Source organism: Athene cunicularia, assembly GCF_003259725.1.
Source record: "Athene cunicularia isolate RWA chromosome 6 unlocalized genomic scaffold, athCun1 chr6_part1, whole genome shotgun sequence".
Taxonomy (NCBI): domain Eukaryota; kingdom Metazoa; phylum Chordata; class Aves; order Strigiformes; family Strigidae; genus Athene; species Athene cunicularia.
The window spans coordinates 23,737,240-23,763,732 of NW_020799105.1; the positions used below are offsets into that span (position 1 = coordinate 23,737,240).

General features: G+C 38.9%; 1 protein-coding gene across 1 annotated transcript in view; it reads left to right on the top strand.

Moving 5' to 3' along the window:
- The first annotated feature begins 2,887 nt into the window (after positions 1-2,887).
- The window catches only part of DOCK1 (dedicator of cytokinesis 1), a 279,035-nt gene continuing 255,429 nt past the window's right edge, over positions 2,888-26,493 (top strand). The window contains exons 1-12 of the mRNA XM_026851564.1: positions 2,888-3,051; positions 3,572-3,648; positions 5,595-5,678; positions 11,404-11,444; positions 13,434-13,489; positions 15,009-15,105; positions 18,592-18,740; positions 21,895-22,030; positions 23,184-23,341; positions 23,903-23,984; positions 24,414-24,549; positions 24,865-24,937. Coding sequence (XP_026707365.1) covers positions 2,888-3,051; positions 3,572-3,648; positions 5,595-5,678; positions 11,404-11,444; positions 13,434-13,489; positions 15,009-15,105; positions 18,592-18,740; positions 21,895-22,030; positions 23,184-23,341; positions 23,903-23,984; positions 24,414-24,549; positions 24,865-24,937 — 1,253 coding nt within the window. The remainder of the gene's footprint in view (positions 3,052-3,571; positions 3,649-5,594; positions 5,679-11,403; positions 11,445-13,433; positions 13,490-15,008; positions 15,106-18,591; positions 18,741-21,894; positions 22,031-23,183; positions 23,342-23,902; positions 23,985-24,413; positions 24,550-24,864; positions 24,938-26,493) is intronic.

A 26,493-nucleotide genomic window follows, 5' to 3' on the forward strand; every position in this document is an offset into this window, starting at 1 on the left:
TTTGCTGGATGCTCTTCAGCCCTGGTGCCTCAGCTAACTGACAGGCATGCTAAACCCATATGCTGCTGGCTTTGATCGGTGCAGATCTCAAGAGCCACAACAGTTCTTTAGGCATCAGCAGCACGTCCCCTAAAATGACCGGTTGCTTTTCCTATTACGAAGAGTTTTAGTTTACTTCAGTTTTTATAAGCAGGTTAGATATAAGACTGCACCTGAAATGATCTTTATGGAAGCCAGTGCAAGTGTACCCATAACATGGTTGTCAAGGAAATAATGGTTTATAGGTGTGATTTTACAAATATAATAGGGCCCCACAGACTGGTAGATTAAATCGGTCATGGTTAACGATGCTTAGAACTGGAAAACAAAGCTCTTTGTGCACAACTTTGAGAAAATGCTGTGGTCATTCTATTCTGCAGTCTAACCTTATAATTAAAAAACGTTGGTCAGGTGCAGGTGCCTGGGAGGTGCATGGCTTGTGTTGGAGATGTCAGAGAGCAACTGCCCCCTTTATCTTCCCAAGGGTTTGCTGCAGGGAGAGCAGTCCTCTTCTCCTGGAAGGAAGTGACCTTCCTTTAAAGCTGATTGCCGTATACTGGGCTGGATGAAGGTGGTGCTTTGTGGATAGTGCAGGCTGGAGCCCAAGCTGAGGGAAGTGGCCCTGGGTTGCAAGAGCCTGAGCTAACCCCTGTATTCCTTCTGTGCAAAGGCAGCACACGTTTGGAGCTCAGAAAGCAGCATCTGTCCTGAGCTCCACTGACTTTGGTATCTCTTCTGCACGGTCTCTTAAGTTACCTCTATCACTGATGTATCCCTTAAGGAGAAAATGCGTTGTAAATAGCGTTATTCTCAATGATAAGGGATGAGAGGATTCAGTTGCAATAGAGAAGCTTAGCTGTGCCTCTTCAGTTGAAGCTTATTAGAGGGTAAAAAAAATAAATAAAAAAATCTGTGCATGGATGAAGACCATCGGGATGCTGTATTAGTGTTAACCATGAAGTTAACTTGCCCTGGCTAAGTCTTTAGTCATAAATCCTTTGATGCTTGAGTAACCATGCTCCTTATCTTGCCTTGTGCATTGTAGCAAAGGTTTTTTTAACTTACGAGGCTGTGTAACTCCTTTGCCAAAACAGTGAGCGTTGATTCTCAGTTCAAGCAGGATGGGGAGGCCTGATGTTAGTTGGTGTAAATATTCCTAAAGCTTCATTTAGTTTAGAGCTCTCTGAGCTGGAAACGTGTTGCACTGAGAACTGGATTTTCCAAATTAAGCAGAATTTAGTTCAGTTAAAAAAAAAAAAGTTAAAATTTGGAAGTTATACTTCAAGCTTTTAAATATTTAAAATGGTGGCTCAGAATACTGTTGATCAGACAAAATATAAGAATGCCAGTTTCATTCTTCCTTCCTCCAAATTTTTTTGTTTTCTTTTTAATTAAAGCTTTGTCGTTTGCTCTAATCAAACGTTTTTGCTGTCATAACATCTTTTGATGTCACTTTGCTTAAAGTATCCTGAGAGGGAGTTACCTGCTATCTTACATAGGAGTATGCAGTGTAGTTCAAGCCTGGTTTTGTAATCACAGGGGTGGAATGTGCTTTATAGTTATCTTGGTTGTTTACTTCATGATCTGTTAGTGCTGCTGCAAGCCAAAAATTTGTTTTGTTTTGGGTTTTGTTTGTTTTGTTTTCTGTAGACCTATTTTCCACACACATATATATTTTTAAAGATAAATCTTCCCTCTGTGGCCATTGCTCCTCACTCAGTTCAGGTCTGGGGGAGCTGGCGTGGGCAGTAATAAGCACTTGATGGCTGTTTGTTATCATCTGTCAAAAGAATTGGTCATTTCGGTGCAGCTCCTGTTACACGACCCTCCTTGTTATGATAGACGTCAGTTAGCACTCTTGGCTATACATTTTAATGGCTTTTATTCATAGCTGCTTTTGATCCTTAGTGTTATTCCATTTAAATGTTTGAGAAATGATTATCTGAAGTGTGAATAGAGTACAGGACTGTTTCTAATGTGTCATAACGCGAATTTTTCGTGACTGGGATGTCTGGTATGAGGCAGCAGGGTTGTGTGTGGAGGTTCTGAAGGTGATAGACCTGAGTTGGATTCTTTTTTGGATGTGTTGAGCACCCACGGGTCCTCTCGACTCTAGTGACAGCAGTGAGTGTTGAAGAGATCTAAGTAAATACCTGAAGGATGGAGTTAAGTGTGGAACTCCAACCACACAAGTATTGACAGTGTGACTTTGTCTTCCCTCATGCACAAAAGCTGAATGGAAAACATTTCTGACTAATGTTATCGAGCAGACTGTCCCATGTGCTGTGTATTCACCATTGTTAACATTCCTCTGCTCAGAGCGGTTTAAAATGTTAATTTTTCTTAATGCTGAACCATCTTCTCCTGCAGAATAGCAATTATGGCTTTGAAATATTCTGTGCCAGATACCTAGGAGGGAGCCTTTATATCTCTTTAATAATGAAAAAGTTAACAAAAACATTAAAACAGGAATAGCTAGCTTGGCTTGTTTTGATGTCAATAAAATTATATTACTTTTTAAAGCCTTCATTTAAATACTGTTGATATTAGTCTCTGCGATGCACTTGACCTTTATTCCTTTTTAGCCTGAAGTGTCCTCTCTTCTATTTATAAACTTGCACTGTGTACTATGTTTTCTCTTCCAAATTGCTTTTCCATATTTTTAATTTCGTTTTTGCACTTGGATATATTTATTTACTACTTAACTCTAAAGCCTGTAGAGTGGAGTACCACAGAGAAAAGGACCAAGGCGACCTGTCATGTATTTGCTGTTGTTAGCATTGTAAACCGGAATTCGATAAATATTGGGGAGAATAAATAGTAACTCCTAGAGGTTGAAAATGAAGTCATGGCCATGGTTGGAGGCAGTGCCGAGCACTGTGCCCTTCCTCGTGGTGGGATTAGACCTCATGTGCCCGCTTGGATGTTTTCTGCTCGCATGCTTGCGGCTAAAGAGATTATCAGATTTGAGGTCAAGAAAGTATTTTTCTCCAGTTACCAATTCTTACAGAGGTAATTTATGTTGTTGATGTTCTGTTTAATATGGGCTCTAGCCTGCTTCTTGAGGCTGCTTGGGAATAGGAGAAAATTGAGCAGGTAAGTGAGGGTCTTTCCTGGGTCTGGTGTCTCATTGCCTTTATAACTGGGATTTTTGGCCTTTTGTTGTAGGTTTTAAGTTTGAGGGTTTATTTCAGTGTGTCTTGTGACCTCTAATGAGCTCAGCACGTGCTGTTAATGTCCTGTCAACTCTCTTGGTCTGAACATCTGTGAAGATTTCCTGTGAGGACTGAAGTTACATGTAACTTAGAACTGTTACTGGAACAGAAAGACCTGGATGAGTCCCACTGGGGCACTTGTGACCAACGCTACACACCAACCCTGTCCTGGAAACTAATGTAGAAAGAAAAGGAAGTGGTTATCTGAGGGGTGGTAGGAAGTTTTGAGGTAACGTTCATATTCCAAGAATGCTCTCACTCCTCAAAGAGTTACGACAAGAAGTAATAAATTCCAATTCTCAGCTGTTTTTCCAAAGCTGTCCTTTGACACTGAATGCTGGAAGCTGCCACTTTGAGCACAGCCCTTTGTGTGCTGGAAAGGGGGAGACGAGAGGTATGTAGCACCTCAAGGTGAAGGAGGAAGACTACTTTTGCCACTTCATGAGTTAAGAATAGCGTATAAAACGCCTTCAAACTTGGGAACCTTATCTGAGGGAGTAACCGCAGCTGTGGAACCACGCAGAAACTTTTGTGGGTTCGCCTTGATTATAATTCATTAACTTCAGTCTTGTCAAATACTGGAGTTGATGTCTTCGGTCACAAAGACCCTACTTGGTATTGGAGGATTTTGTTAATTACAAGGAATTTCCTCCATATCAAACATAGAAATCTAGCTTTAGGAGTAATAATTGTTTTATATTTCAGATTATTAATGTTTTTTTCGGCTGAACCTAGTGTGCAGCGTTATTTGTCAGATAAATTTCTGGGTGTTGCTAATCTCAGTGCTCGGATTTTCCAGATTTTCTTTTGGGAAGAGTAGGGAGGAGCAGATTTTGAACTACTATTTTTCTGGTTGTAGTTTATTATCTTCTGAAGATGGTAGTTCTCAAATTCTTCTTTGCTATCGGACACATCTTTAAAAACCGAAGAACACCCCTGTGGTTTTTAGTTACTGGTTATAATGTCATTTCATTGGTGAGTGGGGTAATGCATTTTTCCTGATTGATTTATCTCTGGTAATATGTACCTGACTACTGGGTTTTGGTGGTTTTTTTTGTTTGTTTGGTTTTTGTTTGTTTGTTTGTTTTTTTGTTTTTTTTTCAAAGCAAAACAATTTTTCTTCTCTCCAAAGTCACTCCCTGGCCAGGAGGGAAGTCTGGCCAAGTGCAGGCAGCCTTGTGGGTTGGGGCCGTGTGGCAGGAGCCACTTCCAGCATTCTTTTTTTAGCAGTTGACTTCATCACCGGGTGAAGGTGTTCATCTGTTCATCTGTTGCTCCTGTGAGGAAGACAAATGTGGGTGGGCACAGGTGGAGGCTGACGGCCGCTCTGCAGGGCAGTGATGGGCACTCTCCTCCAAGGGTTGGGTTGGAACTTGTGACCTCCAATGAAGTTGCTTTTGGAATATACGTAGCTGTGAGGTTTCCCTTTTAGGTGCATCTAAAGAAATCTTGAGAGTTGTCCCTCAGTCCAGAATCCTTTCTGCCCTGCTTTAGGTCTGCAGTACTGACACCAGCTGGGTGTAACGTGAGGGTCCTTCAGTTCCCTCCGACGTTGTGCCTCTTGCGGCTATTCTGGATGGAAGGGCTCCAGGCTTTTTCTGAAGCAGCACTGGAAAGGGAAATGGTTTTCACCTTGTCACTCCTCACCCTGCTTGTGACTGGAGCCACTCAGAAATAGTTGTGAATACAAATGCATTGGGTAAATTTGCGGGTTGTGGATGTTGTTGGAGCTTGCTAATGAGTAAAGTATGTCAACTTGATTGGAATGCTATAAAGTGGGGGATAGAAGTAGTCTCTCCCATGAATACATTGGGTTGGTGCAGTTACCTCTGGCACTCAGGAATTCTGAAATCATGATTATTTAATTTATTGCATGCATATTATATTTTAAGGAAGGGACTGATACATCATTCTTTAATATTAGTGGTGGTAATTTGAGTTTTCTGAAGATGCTTTGTAGGTTTTCTCTCTGGTGAGCTGAGAACAGAAGACCGTGCAGTTCATTAGAGTTGTGTAAAATTGGCATAAAGTGCTGGAAGACAGGCAAGTAAAACAAAAAAAAATTAACTGAATGTATTGTTAGGAAGAAGCAGAGCATTATAAACAGAGCGAGAGACTGACTTTAGAAAGTGGACTTGTGGCTTTTTGAGATTTGTGATGGGGGGGAATGTTAATGGATTAAAGGACTTGGCCAAATTTTTACAAATTTTTTTTTACGGAATCCTTTACAAAAAGGTTGAGAGTTGCAACAGTGAGTAATAAAAACAATTATGTAGAGAAAAAAAATCCTGGAAGCTGTGTTGACTTGCATGTGCTAATAGTAGTGTTTCCTCTGTCCAGCTCTCTACAACTACGACGCGAGGGGACCAGACGAACTTTCCTTACAAATAGGTGACACCGTGCACATATTAGAAACATATGAAGGTAAGCTGGCAAAATTTGCTTTTAAAAACATGGGTTCTGCAATTGCTTTTCTGTTTGTGACCTTCTCATGTTATCAGGTGACGAGTTACTTTCTTGCTAAAGGACAAAATGTATTATTTCTGATGAATGCAGGATTAGCCAATGCTAGTTATGAACAAAGAGGCATGTGGTTGATACCTGGTGAATAACCATTTCCTTTTCTACAGAAGATGGATGTGCACACAGCTTTGTTTCTATCAATTGGATGGATCATTTTCTGTGGATCCATTGTAGCATCTACTCTGTGTTAGAAAAATGATAGATGCTTTTTGGATACACTTGAGTAATGCAAAAGACCCTGCTGCTTAAAGAAGTTTAATCTGAATTTGAAAGTCACCTGGGTCCTAAATTATTTATGTCTCTCTTATAAGATGGGTACATGTGTTACAGTGCCACGGACTGATTTCAGGCTTTTCAGATGCTTTGCTTGTTTTGATAGGAAGCTGTAGAAACGTGTAATGTACCGAAATCTTTCCTCCTTGATCCACATACAAGGGAGTTTGAATGCTGAGTTTGATAATCAACAGAATGTGAAAATTGTCATAACACTTTTGAGCTCTTGCTTGATCTGCTACTGAGCCAAGCAAAATACAGCTCTTTCGTTATATCCTTGACTTGAAAATTTTATGGCATGCTACAGTTTGGAAGGGTATAAATAACATATAACCAAACTGTTAAAAATATTATAACACTCTTTGTCCTGTGGAAATGTGATTTACTTTAATATATTGATTTAATCTGTTTGTTTCTCTAGACATTGATCTTTTGGTACATCTGTGTGATAAACTTGTTTTAGATATTGGCTAATAGGATTAGTTTATTGTTATATTTACTGAAACAAACAATTCTTTTCCAGCAAAAGTAACAAGCTCTACTCATCACTGTGCAAATGAATTTCTCATTGTTCCTAGGCTGGCAGTTTCTTATAGAGTTCAGCTTGCCCCTGCAATGCCAAGTTTGACTCGAAGCAAATTAATCTTTCCGTTATCTGACATTATATGCTTTAATAAAAATCTAATAATACAAAAAAATTTAAATGCAAATGGAATGATTTAAATATTGTGCAGCTTTGTACTTTTATATATAAATAGATATATTTAATGAATGTGGGAGAAACTCTGAATCCTGAACAGGGTGTGTGAAACCGTATCAGTTGGTGACTGCTGCCAACTAAGTGGGGCAGTGGAGGTGACTCACTTTTCCCCTAGACTTGAATAATATAAAGACCTTCACACTCTGTGGTGGTTAGGCTTCAGGCACATGGGATGAGTTCATGTTAAAAGAAATGCAAATGAGTTAGTGTTCTGACAAACATTTTATACAATGATTACTCATTACGTACCTGCTGTGATGGGAAATTAGATGCCATAATTCTTATCTCCCTTGTTCACAGAGCTGCCATTATTAGGTAATTATTTGAACTTTTTGATCTCCAAGTTCCTCTGTACAAAATCTGTGGGGATTGTGCCCCAGGAGGTTTCATACCATAGGCATTAACGTCCAGGTGTGTGCCTGGGAACTTCCCTGCCATGAGTCCTGTCCATGTCAGGGCTGTGTTAGGCTGCGGTAGGATGGGCCAATCTGAGGAAAAGGCCCCTAATAATATCAGCATGGGACAGAAAAGTCATTTAAAGACTGCATAATCCTGGTTTGCTGAGGATCTGATTCTGCTTCTCAGAAGTCTCTGCCTTTTCCCTGTATTTAAGGTCATGGGGAAGAATTTGGCTTCTTTCATTGATACCTGCAGCATTATGCATTCTGCTCTTGACAGCCTACTGCAGAATTGTTACTGTTTTGAAACAGTTTTCTGCAATAATTCTTAAGTTAGGAGTAGTTTTGAAGATTTATATGTATCTATGGTCTTTGAAGTGGTAGATTGTAATAGTTTGGGGTTTTTTTACCCCTGAATCTGACGTGTTGTCAAAAACCCCATGGTAAATCCTTGCTTAGTTGGTCTTCTCTACAGACAAAAGAGGCTGACAAGTTGGGAGGGCTCGGTCTCATTTTATTAGGTTTCTATAGGATATCATCTTGCTACCATGTACTGGAATGGATTGCTAACGTGGATTTTGCTTATGTGTTTAAAATATTTTTTTTTTTCCCTTATGTAAAACTTATTTTGGAATTTGTTTTTATTACTGTAACATGATAATCTTTTAAATTTTAATCAAAGGAAACTTTTTTTCCCCTCTGAAATATAGGGAAAAGTTTCTACAAATAATTTTATATGCCAATCCAGTGAAGTTGCAGGCTTGTTGAAAACAGCCAATATTTTTGTAGGAGTTGGGAAATTGGAAATGAATGTGCACATTTCACTGTTAAAATTTCTGTTCTTCCAGGAACCGAAGCAAAGATGAGGCTACTTTTAGAGTAACTGATGTTGAAAGTCAAATTGGTCTTTTTCTTTTGGGTAGAATTGCAGACAATTTTATTTTTCAGTTAGAAGGAGTGAGAGGAGGTTTTTTTAATGTGAGCATTACAAGAAAAGTCAAACAGCAAAGCCCTGTGACTTCATAGATACTCTGTCTTTCAGGAGAGAAGGACTGTATTTCATAGCAGATATCCCAAAACAAGTATTTGCCACATTCTGAATTAATACTTGCCTGATCTTTATTGTCTTAATTCTGTTCCTTTACATTATTTGGTGGAATGGGTGAACAGAACATGTGATCAATAGATGTGAGTTATTACTGTGAATAGCTATTAAATATAACAGTAAATAAGCTTCAAACCCAAACTTGCATGTTTGAACACTAGTTAATTTCTAGTGCTGCTGCCAGTTCCTAAATTAGTATTTTCAAATAAGTTATTCCTGATACTGTGGGAACATTTAGTTGTTGGTTACAATTTTTTGTTGGTTTTTTTTTTTTTTTTTTTTAAATGCAACAAATGACCTATCTGGTAGCTGTGTAGTAAATAGATACATCTTTCAAGAGAAACAACAGAAAATTTTAGTCTCTTGCAGCTTTAAGGGACACAGGTCCCTTTTCTTAGTGGATTTATGTGGATGCTTTTTCCAGCCATCTTATCCCATAATATTTGTTGAGGGCAAAGCTAGAAACCCTGTAGTAAATCAATAAGCCACTTAAAAGCCCTGGTTACTTTAGAAAAATATTTCTGGCATCAGTCTGTTTTCCTCTTGCTGGCATTTTGTCTGAAACCGAGTTGGCCATGAGTAGAGTGAGGAGGATCTGGAGCTCGGCTCTGTGTGCTCCAGGGAAGTGTTTGACATCGGGTATTTTCCCTCTCTCTGTTCTCAGGCTTTATTTTTAAATTTTTGCTATGATCTCCAAAACTTCTGAGGTTACAAAATCAAGAACTGAAATTAGGACCACAATGTCATTAACAAGGACACATGCTCAGGCATTCCTCTATCCCTTCCTTTTTTTAGTGTGGAGGACTAGATACTGCTCATCTAAAGCAGTGGCTACACTATATTTATCTTATCCAGTGTCTTACAACAAATTGTATTTATTGTGCTTTGAAGAAAAATCACAATGTTGTGACCTTCTTTAATTCACATTTGTCAGAGTTGTTTCTGTAGTGCCTGTCTACATGGAGGAGACCTGCCCTCATCTTACAGCTGGGGAACTAAGATACTGAACGGTCCTTCCATTTTGGCTAATTCATTAGATGTGACTTGATGTATTTAAATGACATTGCCCTTACACGTGTGCGTTCATGGTAAGACTCGGTGTCTCCAGTTGAATCACTCTCTTTGGAAACGGGGCTCCCTGCTGCAGGAACCTCGTTTAGGTGGTGGCTGCCAGCCACGAGCCTGGCTGGACTTGCCTGGCTGCATCAGGGCCTCTGCAATGAGCAGGAGTGCAACCAGTTCTCCAGGGCAGATTTTGGCAGCTTTCTTATCTGCAATCTCTTGTAGCTCTGGCTGCTAAGCTTCAGAAAGCAGAGGTTTGACGAGGAGGAGCTGTCTTTGCTACGTGGCTTTTTAATCTGCAGGTGCAGTGTGATGTCCCGAGTCAGACAGCACAGAAGATGGGATGGAAGAGACGAGGTGGCTGAGATAATAATAGGATTGAATGTTCTTTAGTTTGTACAGAGTTATGGTGCTTATCAGTTTAGACTCCAGAACTTGAAAATGTTGGTTTATTCATATAAAACGGAGGGAATTTAGTTTTTTAATAGGATTGAAATCTGTGCATGTCTGTACACAGATTTCAGCCAGTGGAGTAAGAGCTGGCAGAAACGCTTTGCCTTCTTTGCACCTGAGCCAGAATCTGGGCACGGTCATTTCAGCAACAGTTTTTGTTGATACTGCTCTGAAAGCAACGGAAAAGCGAGATGTGAGGCCATTGCAGCCTCTGTAGGGAAGTGAACTGTGATGGCTGTAGACACCAGATTAAAGAAGATTGCACTAACCATCCCCAAGTGATCACAGAGGGTAGGCTTCTGATGCAGTGTGGAGCTGATGAATCATTTCACCTTTTGCTACCGGAGAGCAGATGAAAAATTCTGTGTGCTTGAGACTTTAATTTGTATTTCTAGTCCCAGAGCATAGATAATGAATTTATCAGTGTGCGTTGTCTTCCTTGAACTTTCTTCCTGCCCTTGTTGTTACTAGAAGTGGGGCTGTGTATTTTTTTTTTTTTTTCCATGTCTGCTTTGTGATCACCCCATCCTCACCCATGTTGATCTCTGGAGAGGGATGATTCGCTGTACAAAAACCCTCTTTGCAGAGCTAGAGGGGGTGGTTTTGCACCCAGGCTCCATCTTCCAAAAGCTGCGGAGGGCAGCTCCAGTCGCTTGGGGGGGTTCCCTGGGGTGCTGAGCAGAAAGGAGTGAGCGAGCCATGGCCCAGACAAGCTGAAATATAAACCAGCCCCAGTGCAAGCAGACAAACAAGCAAGCGCTGAGCTGGGGACAACGTGCACAGAAGATCTCATCTGCTTTCTCTGGCACGGTCTCTTCCATGAGGCAAAATGACTGTAGTTTGTGGGGTTTTGTTTTTTGCTTTGGTTATCCAGTTGCACTGAAGTGGGATGGCTGGAGAAACACTAAAAGCTGTAATGGTGATTGCTTGCAGATGTGTCGTGAACCGGGGGCACGGTAAATGAGATGGTTTTCCAGGCACAGCCGCCTGCCTCGGAGCGTGGCACAGGCTGAATAATCATGCGGCATCGGGGCTGCTGCGGGGTGGGTGTTTGCTGCCTCGCGTCGAATTAGGGCTGCGGGGCTCCTTGCTTTTATGTTTTGATGTGTGAATCATAAATCCCAAAGTAGTTTTGTTTTCTGCTGAGATGACAAACGGCTGATCCACATTTGGAAACTTGCGTTTGTGGAACTTAAATAGGTTTTAACATCCAACTGGTCAAACAGTACGTTTTTGTAAAGTTAATGCTCTTAAGTTTTATGTTGGTAAATTAGTTGTCATGCATTTAAATTTACTTACTAAACACATCATGTAAAATGCTCTTTCTGTCATGTAGTCTTCTCCATCGATTTGATCGTCATCACTCTGATTTTTTTTTTTTATAGCTTCCAAGATTTCTTTTAGCCGGAGTATTAATCCTGTAGAGAATTTAAATTCCGGTGGGGTGTGTGTGTGCATGTTGGCGGGGGTGAACCATGGTCAGAAACCACCTTAAGGTGCTGTTGAGCTGAGAAGGAACAGCTGGTAGGTAACATTAATGAACTTTTTAATGCTTGTTCTCTTTTTCCTTCCTAGGTTGGTACAGAGGTTATACCCTACGAAAAAAATCCAAGAAGGTAAGTGTTGCCAGGGCGGATTGCTCATTTTTCTCTTGGACAGAGATATATTACGGCGTTGGGTGTGTTATAGCGGAGATCCCCGGCGTGTCTTACGGTGCTGCAGGGAGCGATCCGGCGTGTGTCCCTGATCTCTAATAGCTGCTGGTGTGTAGTCTCAGCCTCTGGTAAATGTGAATTCCTCATCTTAACCGAAACTTATTTTAGCAAGGCCTACAAGCTAAGCTGCGTATCTATATTTTTCAATTTGAGGGTTTATGTACGTACAGTCACTCTAGATGGCTTTACGTGCCTCAGCTTGTTTTCTGCAGTAACTGGTGTACCAGTCTTTGCCTCAGTAAAAAGTTCAGAACTTTATGTTCTAGTTGATCTGTTTAGAAGCTGACACTTTGCTTCGCTGTCTGTTAAATAATGTATTACTCGTAAAATGCAATTGCATATTGGAAAGTGATATGGAGATCTACATTGTGATTTTCAGTCGTTCTCTGCAAGAGGGGGATTAATCTTCTGCAGTGTAATTTTGCCTAGTTGTTAGGCTTTCAGTGTGCATAAAGGGCTGCTGTTTATAGCAGCCTTTTTGAAATAAAAAGGAAACAGCACAAATACTGGTTGTAACATTGTGTTTTATTTTTTGAGCGTTTTACTTTATAGTAGTAATTAACTGGAATTAAACGACTTCTGGTTTTGCTGCTTTTTTTTTTGCTTAAAACACTTAAAATGTAATGTTTGCCTACAGAGGTGCATTTTGAGTTGTGTCTGCACATCTAAAAGTACAAAGCTGTGTGGTTCGTCCCACCCGTTTCCTAACCAGGCCTGTTCAGTGTTTTTTTTCTCATCTATTTTGATATTTTCTTTTTTTGGAAATACACTCAACATTTCACGAACATGCCTTGTACAGCCTAAGAAGCAATTACACATTCTTCTTGGCTTAAGTTAATTCCACGTGTTGCTGCATTTGTCTGACTGCTGCTAAATGTGATGACTTTTATTTTACTGGGAGAAAAAGACACCCCCCCACCCCCTACCCCCCACTTTCTGTAGCTTTATAGAGAATTTCCCTTTTTGCATTCCTAGATGCTAAGAAAACTGAGCTACTAATTCAGAGGGTTAGGTGGTGGGACTTGCTTTCTCAGACTTGAATTTTTTTAATATGAGCTTACACTGTTCTGAGAATATTATTGTGTTTCTGGGATCTCAAGATAAATTTAGAACATGTTTTTCAGAAAAGGCAGTACTGGTGTTTTTCTGTACTGGCTGTTGAAGAGGGTTTTGACTTGTAGCACTATCGCTAGGTTGGCGGTAGAAGACACTACGTTATGTGTAATCTGTGTGTGATGGGTGGCAGTGCAGGATGCCTGTGTCCTGGGTGTACACATGCCCATTTATTTCACAGCAAGGCAGCCCTGTATGCTGCCCGTTCTCACGTAGTCTTTATTTGAATTGGAAACACTGGAGAAGACACTTTGGGAACAGAAGCCACATCTTCTAGCAGGGTTAGAAAGCTTTGTTAGATGTGAGGAAGAGCAAGCAGTAGACCTGGGTTCCAGGCAGAATGTAATTTTGGAGTAGGACCGTGTAAAATCATTTGTCTTTAACACTTTCAAAAGGAAATCTGTCTTAATTTGCGTTTGTATACAATCATCCAGGGACCTGGAGAATTGTGGCAAAGTGTACCTTGAACTGGGGGAGGAACCACCCCTTTGCAGGGCTGCTTATCATTGGGTGTCTCTGCTGTTTTCTTTAATATTTTGAAGATAGGTTTAAAACCACTTACTTGCTAAGGTTACAGTAACACATGCTTGAAAGAAAATGCAAGATTTAAATGTGGCTTTTTTTTTTTTTTAATCTACAACACAACTATTCTGATATTTAAGAGGATGTGAATGGCTCTGCGGACCCCGAAATGTGTCTTGACTTGTTTTTTTAGGTAATAGATAAAATGTTATGTGCAACTGGTTATTTAAAACATTTTCTCCTCTCCTCTCTAAGGGCATATTTCCCGCCTCCTATATACACCTTAAGGAAGCAATAGTTGAAGGCAAAGGGTAAGTTTGGTTTGAAAATAATGAAAGCCCATTTTCCTATTTGTATCACTATAATATCTCTGTATTATCAGAAGACTTACAGTTGTTTCCAGTTAAGTGGCTGATGATGAAAACGTGTGTGGTTCTTTTAAAAAATATTTTAAATTGGTAACTCGCCAAGTTCAAAGGTGCTGTCATCAGCAGTGCTTCTGGCTAGTACTGTCCTTAGCTGCATCATCATACAGTTGAGCTAAAGCATAACCTTCTTTGTATTAATGTAAATGTTTCAGAAGAATTAATAATTTACCATTTTTTCTCTATAACTTTTCTTACTCTCTTGACTAAAAATTACCTAAATTAACTTCCTCCCCTCCCTGCCCCCTGCTTTACTTCTAATTTCAGTTTTCCCAACTTTTATCTTCCAGCCCTTGAGTCTTATGGCTTCTGCCTGGTATATTAAGAGGCCTTTGATATGAGATACCTTTCTTTTATGCACATGAAATTTAAGTAATTTCTTAATTCTGTCCTCAGTGAGTCTTGTGGACTGAACTCCTTGCTGAAAGCCTTTATCCAGGCATTGTTTTCTACCTTACTGAGTTCTGTCAAATTGTTCGTTTTTTGGTTCTGCTCCCTTTCCTGATGTGTGACACTAGTTGGGGCTGGTTTTTGTTATTTAACAGCTGTTCAAATTCAGATATTTATAGATCAAATCAGCTTTGCTGGACATGCATGTAAAAGTTCTTTACGTTGTTAGAAAAGTTTAGTTAAAAACCAGGAAAAAAAACCCAGTGAAATGCCGGGGGAAAAAAGTGGAGTGGAATTAATAAATAATTAGCCAGGTATGAAATGGAGTGAAACAGGATTAAAATATTTTATTCCTTTGTGCCCGATTTATTTTTATACACTGTTAAATATGTAAATGATAAAACTACTAATCATGAGATTGCTGCATAATGACATCTTTCTTGCTGATTACAAATCTGCTTTTAAGTACTCTACTTCTGAAATTAATAAATTAAAAGATCTGGCTGTTGTTTCTTACTTTCATGGCATGTACTTTAAAAACAAGTCATACAGAAACTTAATGGTAATGATGGGCATGCTTAATTTTTCTTTGCAAGACCAATATTTTGAAAAACAATTATGCATTGGTATCATGGCATTGTAGGGTTATGTGTATCTGGCTTTCGTCTTGTAAAGTCAGCCTCTCAGTAGCAAATGGTGAGGAATGTATCGAAATCCTTATTTTGTGAATATAGACATAAGGAGGGAGGGGAAAAATGTGTGAGCTCAGTAGAAAAATAGTCTGAGCCCACCAAAGTACCCTTTATGTCGTGTGGCTGTACTATTGTACACCACTTCTGTTGTATCTGATAATATATTCTTTTTTAACTTTGAAATTTATAGTACGTGATGTTATTTTCAACCCTGTCATTATTGACTTGTCTTTGGAAATGAACAGTTCCTTAGGAATGATGCTGCCATCCTACCCAAAAACTACTACGTAATCCAAACTATTTTTTTTTCTTTTCCTCTGAAGCCAACACGAAACAGTTATACCCAATGAGCTCCCCTTGATTCAGGAGGTTACCACGACGCTGCGGGAGTGGTCTATAATATGGCGGCAATTATATGTTGTAAGTATCAATTTAGGAGAAGATTTACAGTAGCGTATTGTTTATGAAAAGAGTGATGCTGTGAAAGGTAGAGTGAGAAGTATGAAGGATATGTTAATGAAATTCCACTTCTGTTACTGTGTCTAAAAGCTACTTTCAGTGTGGAAAAGCTATTCAGCATCTTCTGTGTTAAGGCACAAATCTCAGGAGTGTTTGCTTCGAGTGTGTTCTCAAATGCTGTGTATTTCTTGCAAAGAATCAGCTTTTTAGAGTGTTACCTTGATCTAGCAATAATTTATTGAGCGGTTATGAGCCATTTTTCATGGGGTACCATTAAACGGAATACACTAGATTTTTAAGATGTGTATATGTTTGGAAACATCTAATATAAGATTGTATTCAAGAAATGAAGAAAATGGTTTTAAGGGCAGTTCTTGTCTGTTGGTCTACTTTATAAAAAAATTGAGTCTGTTGGTCTACTTTATAAAAAAATAAAAAAATGGAGTCTGTTGGTCTACTTTATAAAAAAATGGAGTCTGTTGGTCTACTTTATAAAAAAAATGAATATTTCATGTTGAATTTGTGGGTGTAAACTTAAACCTTTGAAAAATCATCAGTGTAGGCTTTTTACCTCTCAATATTCTTGTGCTTGAAGTTGATTGAATCTTGTGCTTGAATTTATCCTGACCTGAAGTTACACACCTGATTATTTTCATATATTTGTTCCAAGCACATAGGAATATATTCTTAGAAATTTAAAGTAATGAGCATTTGCATTGATAGGTGGAGTAACAGAAATATAATAACCATGAAACCACACAGATGCAAGTGCTCGGAAATAAGTTCTAAAGAGTGTTCAAACATGCACTTAAAATGCAGTTTGGATGTAAAGCAACAACGTGCTGTAGGATGTAAGGTTACCCCAGCTCAGACTTCTCATGCTCTCGCTGGACAAGGTCGCTGTAATGAGAAAATGGGAACAGGAAAGTCCTAAATTCAGAGTAGGGTTTAATGCACTCTCTTATCGGTATGTTTGAAATTTTCTATCGTAAGAATGAAGCTGTGTAGTGAGGGCACTAACTGGAAATGAAGACGTTTGTGTTGACTAATGTGGCTTTTAATCCCACCCGTGAACGCAAAGATTAAAAACACAGTATGCTGGAAGTGATGTAGTGTGGCAGTAGATGAGATGAAGGATGATAATACCTTCTATGAAGGGGAACAGATTATATATTGGAGAGAGCGTTAACGTGATGTCATACTAGAGAGATCAAGTGTTGAGGAGCAAGGAGGAAGTAGGCAGAAGCAAACTAGGAGGAGCAGAGTCTAGAGAGGTCACTGAGAACAGCTTTGCCCTTAGTTCCACTGCAGTGTGCTTCTGAGGTCACTGAGGATTATATTTTGACCTTGATGTCTTTTTTTGTGGGGGGATTATCCTGAGTGTGAAATCTGATACCGCTTAATATCAGAGAAACATCACCTGCAGCATTGGCCAAGACTTGGTTGTGGTGCACATAAAATAAGGGGGAATAGCAAGAGACATTGTTGCACTTTTTGTAGCAGTAACTTTTAGGGAATTATAAAATTCTCCTGGCGTGAGAATCACTTGTTTGAACGGTTAATGTTTAAGATCTCATTTATCATGCATTTATTTCCATGAAGATGAGTGAACAGCTGAACAATACTGCAGTGCTTTGTTTGAATTCAAGAGCAGGCAGGTGTGATTCTACCAGTGGCCTCTCTTCCATAGCGGAAAGGGTTCCAGTCCCTGCTACAGCTTTACTCTGAGAAGGTAGATCAATGAGTTTGTTTATAGTTTGTATCTCAAGGATATCTGTTAGATCAATTGCATGTGGTCAACTACCAAAAAGAGCTTTGGTGCACTGGGATTGCCTTGTGAAGGGAGATTTGGTTTACTGGAGGTAGCTGGTTTTAAACTGGTCAGTCTACAGACTAGAGAGATAGTCTGTGTTGTCCACATCTTGCATATTAGAAGTCGTTAAATGACCACATTTTTGCCGGTATTCAGTCCGTAATTGGTGTTTGAATATTGACTAGGTATTCCGTTTTGATTTGTAGATAGCAGAGGGTGTGGCATGTTCTTCATCTCACTAGTGATTGCCTGCAGCATGGAAAATCATGAACCTCTTTCCCATTTGGATTTGTCTGGATTTAGCTTCCGGCCACATGTGCCTGTTGTGTCTTTCTCTGCTACATTAAAGAGCTTTTAATAATGGCGATTTTCTCTCTGTGAAGGTGCTCGCACTATAATCAAGTCAACTTTTAGATAATCTGAACAGACTGAAGTCTTTAAGTTTCACAGTTAGATATTTTTTTTCCTTGAGTCATTATATTCTTTTCCTGCACCTTCTGCAGTTTTTCGCTGTCTTCTCTATATATAGTGGAGAATTTTATTTTCATTATTATTCCAGTTGTTCTCAGTCAGACGAGGCCTAGGTGTAGTCTGAATGAAAGATAGCTACGTGTAGCCTGAATAATTCATTGATGTAGGGTGTTTACAAAGTTGTATTCTTTTTAATAGTGTGTTGAACTAATGGCTTAGATTTTGAGGGTTATGAAGACAGTAGGAGAGACCACTCCTGGGTAAGATCAAAGCATCCAGGGCCTCTGCCTTGTCTTTGTCTCGACATTCACAATAAAAAATAGAAAGGCTGCTGTTGTGCAACTTCAGTTTTGCATAGTTTCGTTTGTGCTAAAATTGATCTGTATATGCACTGTCCACGGTTTAAACCAACGTGTCAAACTGTTTTGTGGTTAAAGATTTAATCTTCTATTTCAATGCATGTGTGTATGGGCATGCATATAGAAAACACTCTGGAAAAGGGGGTTCTTCCATTGTAAGCCTGGAACTTCTATCTCCCCATGTCCTAGTTTAGCTGAATGCTGCCAAGGAAAGTTTGTGTGTGCTGCTGGCACTATTTAATATCCATAGTTGCAGCCTTTATAAACAATTAAGGTATTTAATGTCCAATATAAGGTTTAGTACTTCACATGTTACCTGTGACTCCCAAGATGCGCTCGGCTTTGCGCACTGAGGAATTTTAAAGTGTTATTCTGAAGGTTTAACTAGGGGGGAAAAGGATTCTGTAATGCGTTGCGGGTGGAGTGTTGCAGAACTTGAGCCTCTTGCTCAAAAATGCCCCATTTTTAGCCCTGCTCTACTCAGTATAGAGGGTCATTGAATAAAGTTACTCTGTGATCCGAGGAAAGGATAGCTTTCCCTTGAATGCCTGTTCTGAATACAGCTTGATCCTGATTTTAAGGTAACATAAACAGAAGCATCTATGCTTATTTAGATACTTTAGAGTGTAAGATTCTGTGTATTCAGTGTTCTATGCTATAGAAAGTTAGGCTCCTAATTTAGAGCTATTTATAGACTCTTACCCTTTTGAATTCATATTTTATAATTGCAATTTATTATATGTATTTAAAAGATGCACGGTAGACTTCAAAACTAACTTCTACCCATCTTTTTCCTCCAAACAGCAAGATAACAGAGAAATGTTTTGCAGTGTACGGCACATGATATATGATCTTATTGAGTGGAGATCTCAAATACTCTCTGGGACCCTACCCCAAGATGAGCTCAAAGAACTGAAAAAGAAAGTGACTGCCAAAATTGATTATGGCAACAGGTTTGTGAACAATATTTTCTAAGTGTTTATGCTTAAAACCAAATGAGCTTGTGCAATACATGTAAGCTGTCGAGGGCTTTTTGAATGATTCTTTTATTTTGTATTTATGGAGATGTAATAGGAGTATGCTAACAGTTCTGTTATAGCGAGATAAAGAACAAAGTTGATGCAACATCTTTAAAACATAGTGGAAATTATAATATGTAAAGTGGAATCCATATGTAACTCACTGGGTGATATTATCAATTTAATATTGGTATGAAGCTGTAATTTTTAAGGTCAATTGAAAAGTTGCAAGTATTGCCTCCGTTCAAAATATAATTTAAACTCTACTTGCTTCTGCAGCATAAACAGTTGTTGCCTTCTCAACACCACCAGCTGCATGTGCCCTGAAGTCACTTAGCTGTAATGTGATGTTGAAGGATTTGGCTCAGAAACATCATTTAGCTCATGGTTCCTCTACTTCTATAGTATCTAGCTTGTACCAGAAAATTGTCAGATTTAATAAAGTACCTATTTAACAGAAGAGGAGGAAAATTGTGAAGGAAATATTTACACAAAAAAAGACAGCAATATAGGTTGCATGTGTTAGATATGTTAGTGATTCAGACATATTAGCTCTCCAAACAGTGGTCTGGATTTAAGGAAAATTTTTAAAAATACAGTTTTAGGTTAAAAGTTGTACAGTTATGACTTGCCATTTTGCTTGAAAATGAGAAATGATATCTTACTCTTCAATCAGGAAATTATCTGAAGCAGTGTTTTGAATACTAAGAGACAGTGTTGTAGTACTGTGCACCTGGGGACTGAAAAAAGTTTTCAGTAAACCAGTCTTTAAATCCCTTGTGATGTAAATAACTCATCAGATTTCAGCTATTTGTGTTATATTCCTTAAGAACTGCCAAATTTGCAGTATTTCTGTTCATGCAAAAGCTGTGATTTATAAAAAAAAAAACCCACAAACCATCAGTAACTGCATTCAGTTGGTAATTAGCATTTATAATCCAAGATATGGACTGTTGTACCTCAGCAGACAATTAACCAGATGTTGCTGATATTATTTGTTTGGCTACTGTATTTTACCATCTGGCTAAGGAGTTGGTTAAAGTTACTCTGAATAACCTCCAGATGCTCAGTGTTCAAATACAATGGAACATCTTGTGCTGTGCTTTATATTCATAATGTTCTGATGGACTAATTAAGTGATCAGACCATTCTCTGTGGAGTACAGGAGGGAAGTGAATTTGAACTTTGGAGTAAATACTCACAACTGAAAGATACCATATGTTTCTAATGTAGTCATACATTCGCTTTTGTCTAAAATAAGCACAAATGATGATTTCAATATCCAGACAGAATGAATTCATTATGCGTTTTATAAATGTTTTCAGATCTAATCATATCATAACTTTTCCTGTTTTGTGAAATACTAATTTGTAAATAAGTTTTTTTTTTTTCTATAAATAACGACAGCAATTTTACTGCATGTTGTCAAAATAACGGAGGAAGTAAAAATGGTCTCATGAATTAGTGTTTTTAATGTTTTCCTGAAATTGGGTCAGGTAATTTTGTTGTGAAAACATGTTTTTTGTTCAGCTGCAAAAATCTGTAACTTTTTTTTTTTTTTTTTCCTTAAGCATCATTGACAAGTTAAAGGATAAATCAAAGAAGTTAAAGGAATGCTTGCTTCTATTTATTTGACAGGCTGTGCAAACGTTCTTGTCCTGTTGTTGTGTAGTGGGTTAGGGGATTTAATCTTTATCTGAATTTGAGTTACCTTTCCTGGTCCAGGTGGGCATCTCCTACGGAAGGACTCTGCTTCTGTTCCTCCAGGGCTGGCAGTTGCGGTATGAGCGGTCAGTGGGTTTATCTCCTGCTGTGGCTGCTGCCCAGGAAAACAGTGGAAGGGAGAAGCAAGATGATTTTGTCTGCTTTTCTAGTTGCTTTCAATGATGAAACATTTTCTCACTAAAAAATTCAGCTGGGAGCTTGCTGTTCCAGGGATGCTTAAGAGTTTTGTGGTGCCTGGATGCAGTTACAGAGCAGAATTTAGGAGATGTTTCTTAATAAGCTGCCACCTGTACTCTGCAACTTGTATGAGTGATGTTCATCCACCTTTGAATTAATGCCGTGCGACTAATTGGAGGGGTTTGTGTATTGAGCCAGCTCAAGGCTTGCTTTGGCACCTCCAGGTTTCCCTCTTGTCAGGGAGGGTGTGAGGAGTGATCCTCTAAGGACGTGAAACGTGTCGTCTTCTGCCACGGCTCCTGTTCTTCTTTTCAAGTGATTGCGGGCAGTGTCCAAAGGGAACTTAATCTCAGAAAAATCCACAAACCTCTGTGTGGCTCATTAGACGCTGCAAATTTGATTTAAGCTCATTGATCAAACTGTTTCAAAACCAAAGTTGCAGCAGCTCCATCATGAGAGGTGACTGCAGAGTTAGGAGAAGAAAATAGGGCCCATATCTCCTGGAACAGAGGTGAGGAGGTCAGTCTTAGGGAAGATAGAGAAATGCAGAGCAACTTAGACCTCACTTTTTTTTGTTGTAATCCTTGGTTCTGCTGCCAACACTGTACTGACATGGAGAAATGTGACAGGTCTTTCCTAAGACTGGATTTGATTATGGCAGAAGCCTTCCTCTCTGCGGAAGGTAATCATGGACGTTAACACCCTGCTGACAGAAATCTGGCTTCTGCTTTAAATAAAGGGAAACGACGTACACCTTCTTGTGTCTTGCAGGTTTTTGCTAATATATGAATATGCTTGCTTTGGAGGAGAACGTGGAGTGAAACGAAATGAACTGACCGATTTGCATGTGGTGTGACTGTAGTTGTTTGTTCAAACTGTCGGATGAATCAGAGGAGGAGACAAAGTCTCTTGCAAATTTAGTTGTTTAAGAAATTACTTCTCCAGCTGTTCTGCTATTTCATTTACGTTGTTTTTTTCTGTGCTGTGGGAAAGTGACTTCCAGCCAGGGATGGTTATCTCTGGGGTTGGTGACATGTTAAATTGTTTTATCATTTAGCAAATAATTTTTTTTCCTATCGTATGGCAGGTGTGCATGACTTTAATGTTAAACACTTGGCAGGTGTTTTTTAAGCATTTATTTGAGCACTGTTAATTCACAAGCTTATTTTTTTCTTGGTTTGTTTAGAATTCTTGATTTAGATCTGGTTGTTAGAGATGAAGATGGCAATATTTTGGACCCAGAGCAGACCAGCACGATTAGCCTTTTCCGAGCACATGAAATTGCTTCCAAGCAAGTTGAAGAGAGGCTGCAGGAGGAAAAAGTAAGATAGACTATGCACTGTAGCTTTTCCCTTTGAAACATAAGACTAAACTTAGTGACTTATTTTTAGCATTGGTAACGAAGAATTTGATATGTTTATGAAGACTCATCGGTCTTAAATATTTTTAAGAACTTGTATGCCTTAGGATTTGTCTTTCATACTTTAAAGGGCTTAGTAGAATTTATGGTTAAGACCTATATCAGTGAGTCGACTACATTTGTAGGTTAATACCAGAGACACCCATGCAGTAGGTCTATGTGTTAGGTTGTCGTGAGAGCTTCTTTTTGAGAATCGAGTAGAATAACGTCCTCATTATATTTGCATGATTTCTCTATGCCAATCCCAAAAACTCGTTTGTTGAAAGACAAGGCACAAATTTAAAGACCTTCTCAGACTTGAATAAGCAGCTTGTTTGCAATTCAAATCCTTCTTTTTAAAAGGAAGAACGCTCCTGGTGTAAGGAGCCCTGCCCGTGTCAGCACCAGTTAGTGGAGCACGGTACTCCTGAGGAGCTGCTCATGAGTGTGTTAGTGCAACTTAATGAGTTGCTGCGTCCTGTTGAGCTGTAATGGGCCATACACACCCTCACAGCCCTTATTAAACTTGGTGTAAAAATACACCAGTTCAAATAGGATTTGAACTATTGCATTTTTTTTGAATCCAGAGTTGTTTCTTTGTCCTTGCCTCAGCCAGTTTTCTTTGTCCCACGTGCATTCCTTCCTTCTGTCTAGATAAAGTAATTTGTGGAAAGCTTATGGGAACTAAAGTCTGAGGGGTTGGTAACCTGTAGAAATGGCACTGTTTTCTCTCCTGTCTTCTGGGCAACCTGTCAGAAAAACAGCAGACAAAGCAAAGAACAAACGTGTTTCTTTTGGTCAGCTATATTTGAGGCTCTATCTTTTCCTTAATTTGTTTAGCTTTCTTTTTAATAAGCAGAGACACCTCATTTTTCTTTTTTTTTTTTTTAATGGTGTGGCACTTCAAGACAGATGCAGAAAATGCAATCTGTCATAAATCTTAATATAAACAAAGATCACAGGAGTGATCAACAGAAATCCTCTCTTCTGTCTGGAAGGTTTTAGGAAAGCTTTATAGCAGTTGGATATTTGTTAGGCTAAGTTAAAATGAAGTTTCTTCTGTTCTTGAATTACAGTCTCAGAAACAGAATATTGATATCAACAGACAAGCCAAGTTTGCTGCCACTCCTTCATTTGCTTTATTTGTGAATTTAAAAAATGTAGTCTGTAAAATAGGAGAAGATGCTGAAGTACTGATGTCTCTGTATGATCCACTGGAATCAAAATTTATCAGGTTAGTGTACTCCTGAGTGTACTCCCTAATCTGTTCTTACTCAGATATAGTAGTGAGGTGGGAGGGCTTACGAAGGTCAGATTTCTGTGAAAGGTTGTAGGACAGGGTGATCTGAGAAGGAACAGTGCAGCAGCACTTTATCATTGTGTTCAGCATGGCATCAGGCAAGCCTCTGCGCCTCGGGTGGGTTCTGGGGTCATGCTGCTGCTCGTCACGCTGTGCCTGTGGTTCCCCAAGTGCAGAGCTTAAATGAGATGTGACTGCACCTGCAAGGCTGTGTAGCCATGCTTAGCAGCAGCCTTGGCACTAATCTGAGAGTTCGGTTTCTACACGCTCTGCCTCCTTAAAGAAATTCTTTGTTGCTGAGGGAGTTGCTTTCTTTTTATAAATGATATACACAAAGGGAAATGCCAACTCTTCGCTAAGTAAATATTAATTTGTTTGGGATAAGTTGATTGGGTTTAAAGTAGTCTTCTGTCAGTTCTGAGGTTGATTTTTTTTTTTTTATATCCTTAAAGGAAGCCATTTAAACAAAAAGTCCTCCAAATATTGTTCTTTCAGTGAAAACTACCTGGTGCGATGGTCAAGCTGTGGACTCCCCAAAGATATAGACAGATTGCATAACCTCCGAGCAGTATTCACTGTAAGTGTGTGCGCTTGGTTCCGCTGGCAAATTTTAAAGCATTTTTTCCACAGCTTGTGAATAATGAGGAATGTAATCATCTGTATGTAAACAGCATGGAGTTACCTCTGCAGGTAATGATCTTGGGGAAGGCTCATGTGAGACATCTCTCATAAGCAACTGCTAAATATTCTCACCACCTGGCTAAAATCAAAGCTGCGCTTTATATGTTTTAGCTTACTAGAAATGATTTGGCCTCCTGAGCAATTAACTTACACAGGAGTCAAGACAGTTAAGTACTGTTACAAAAACTCCTTTACTCTGAGAACGCTTTGCCTTGGTGCTAGAGGCTAGCATGGCGAAGGGAAATCTGAGCAGCAAACCTTCTGCCTACTCAAATGGAACTTGAAATTCAATTATCAAATAATCTGAAGAAACTAATATTTCTAGGACCTGGGCAGCAAAGACCTGAAAAGAGAGAAAATCAGTTTTGTCTGTCAGATTGTGCGAGTGGGCAGAATGGAGCTGAGGGACAACAACACAAGAAAACTAACCTCTGGGCTGCGGCGACCTTTTGGAGTAGCAGGTAACTCTTTGTGCTATATCTGCCTATATCACGTTCTATTCTCGTGTAGGATGTGTGTAACTCCCGTGGGGGTGTATAAACTCAAAATTGTTTCAAATTTAATCGCTGCTGTATTGTAGAACTTACTGTAGCTTCCAGGACTTGTGTTAGCTGGAGATGCCAAAGGTTATTTGCAACGTGGTGTTGTTCTGTAGGAAAATTCTGAACTCGTGTAGTTGATGACTCCATCCGTCTTTGAGTCCCCCAGGGTATTCCCTCAGCACCCCTCTTTCCATTTTGGTCACTTAATTCAGTACACTTTATTTTTGTTTTCAGTAATGGATGTTACTGACATAATTAACGGAAAAGTTGACGATGAGGACAAACAGCACTTCATACCATTTCAACCGTAAGTGGGGAATAGTTTAAAGAATCAGCAGAAGTGAAAGACTTAAGATTTTAAACTTGCATTTTAAAACCACCCTGTATCTTAAACTTTTGATTGGAAGAAGTGTTCTGTAGATATTCTGAAGTTAATTTATTTCAGTGTTATATTTTATCTTTAGCACTTATTAATACTACTACTTGATAATTTCCTGTTAGTTGTAATAGTGGTAGCCCCCAAACCTTTTATTTTTAAGTCTTCAGTTTGAAGCATGCATTCCCAGTCCAGTATTCTTTTCGTTTAAAGATGTCAGGGTGATAATGTGTTAACAAGTGAAATGGTTAAAATAAGTATATTGCTGGTTTAGCTTTGCCCGAGATTGATGAAGACCAGCAGTGTTACCAACATCTATTGTAGGTGATTTCTGTGAAATTAGTAAACAATAACATTTATCCTTTTCTTGGTATCAGATATAATTTCATAGTAGGGGTCGCAGTAATTGGAGTACAAACAAAAGTTGAGAGTATGAAGGATGGCTTGATATATCTCCTGCAATGTCTTCTCATAATTCAACTTTATCATGTGAGACTTGTAATTTTGGTTGGATGGTAAAGGAGGGGATGTGCTTCATGTACCTGTTATAGCCGATTCACAGAATCGAGGAGGCCGGTTTGATATGTGGACTTGGTCTTACTTCTAGTCATCTAAAACTGCAAACCCTTCCACAGTGACTCTAAGGTTTCTGACATGGAGTTTGATAGATACTATTTTACAGTAATTAAATTAGCTAATAGCAAATATGGGGTTGGTGTCCTTTAAGGTACAGCCATGTATGAATTTAACATAATATCAAAGATCACTGTTGACTTCAAGCCACAAAATCATATTAAGAGATACGGATTTAATAGCCTGAGTTTTTGAGAATATATAGATATGTGCAGAAAAAGCACTTTTAGAAGTAAAAGCTTATTAACAAAAGAGAATGTGTGGCAAATACTCTCTTCCATCCCTAGTTCATCATAGGTTTTTTTTTTTTTTCCATCAAATGGGGAAAGCTAGAAGGGATAAGTCAAATGTGCATAAAATACAAATGCTTAGTTTTCCCATTGTGTGAAATGTTAGACTGCCATCTGTTCTAAAAGACAAAACATAGTTACATTAGCTGAATTCCTTGATTAATATACTAATGGATATTCAGATGGTTTTTTTGTAATATTAAAAAAACCTCAAACCTTTAAGTAATGTAATCTCAAATTAACTTTCTTTTGGAAAACAGGCTTAATGCAGGGAGCCCGTGTAGTTTGAAGATGTAGGGCAGAGAGGGTTGCCAGGTCTGCAGGTGTGGGTATGCCTCATGGCTGAAAGGGTTTTGTTTGCATGCAGCAGTGTCACTGGAGTGGTGTAGAGGGTGTTAATGTGAAAATCAGAAGTACAATTCCATTTTTCAAGGAAAACGGGTTTTTGGGAACAGTGTTCATGATACGTTTATTGTGTGGTAAACAATAGCGAGCTTATTTTCTAGTGAGTGTGGAAGTATGCAGTGAAAATGAATCTTTGTGTATCAAAGTGGATTCTAATGG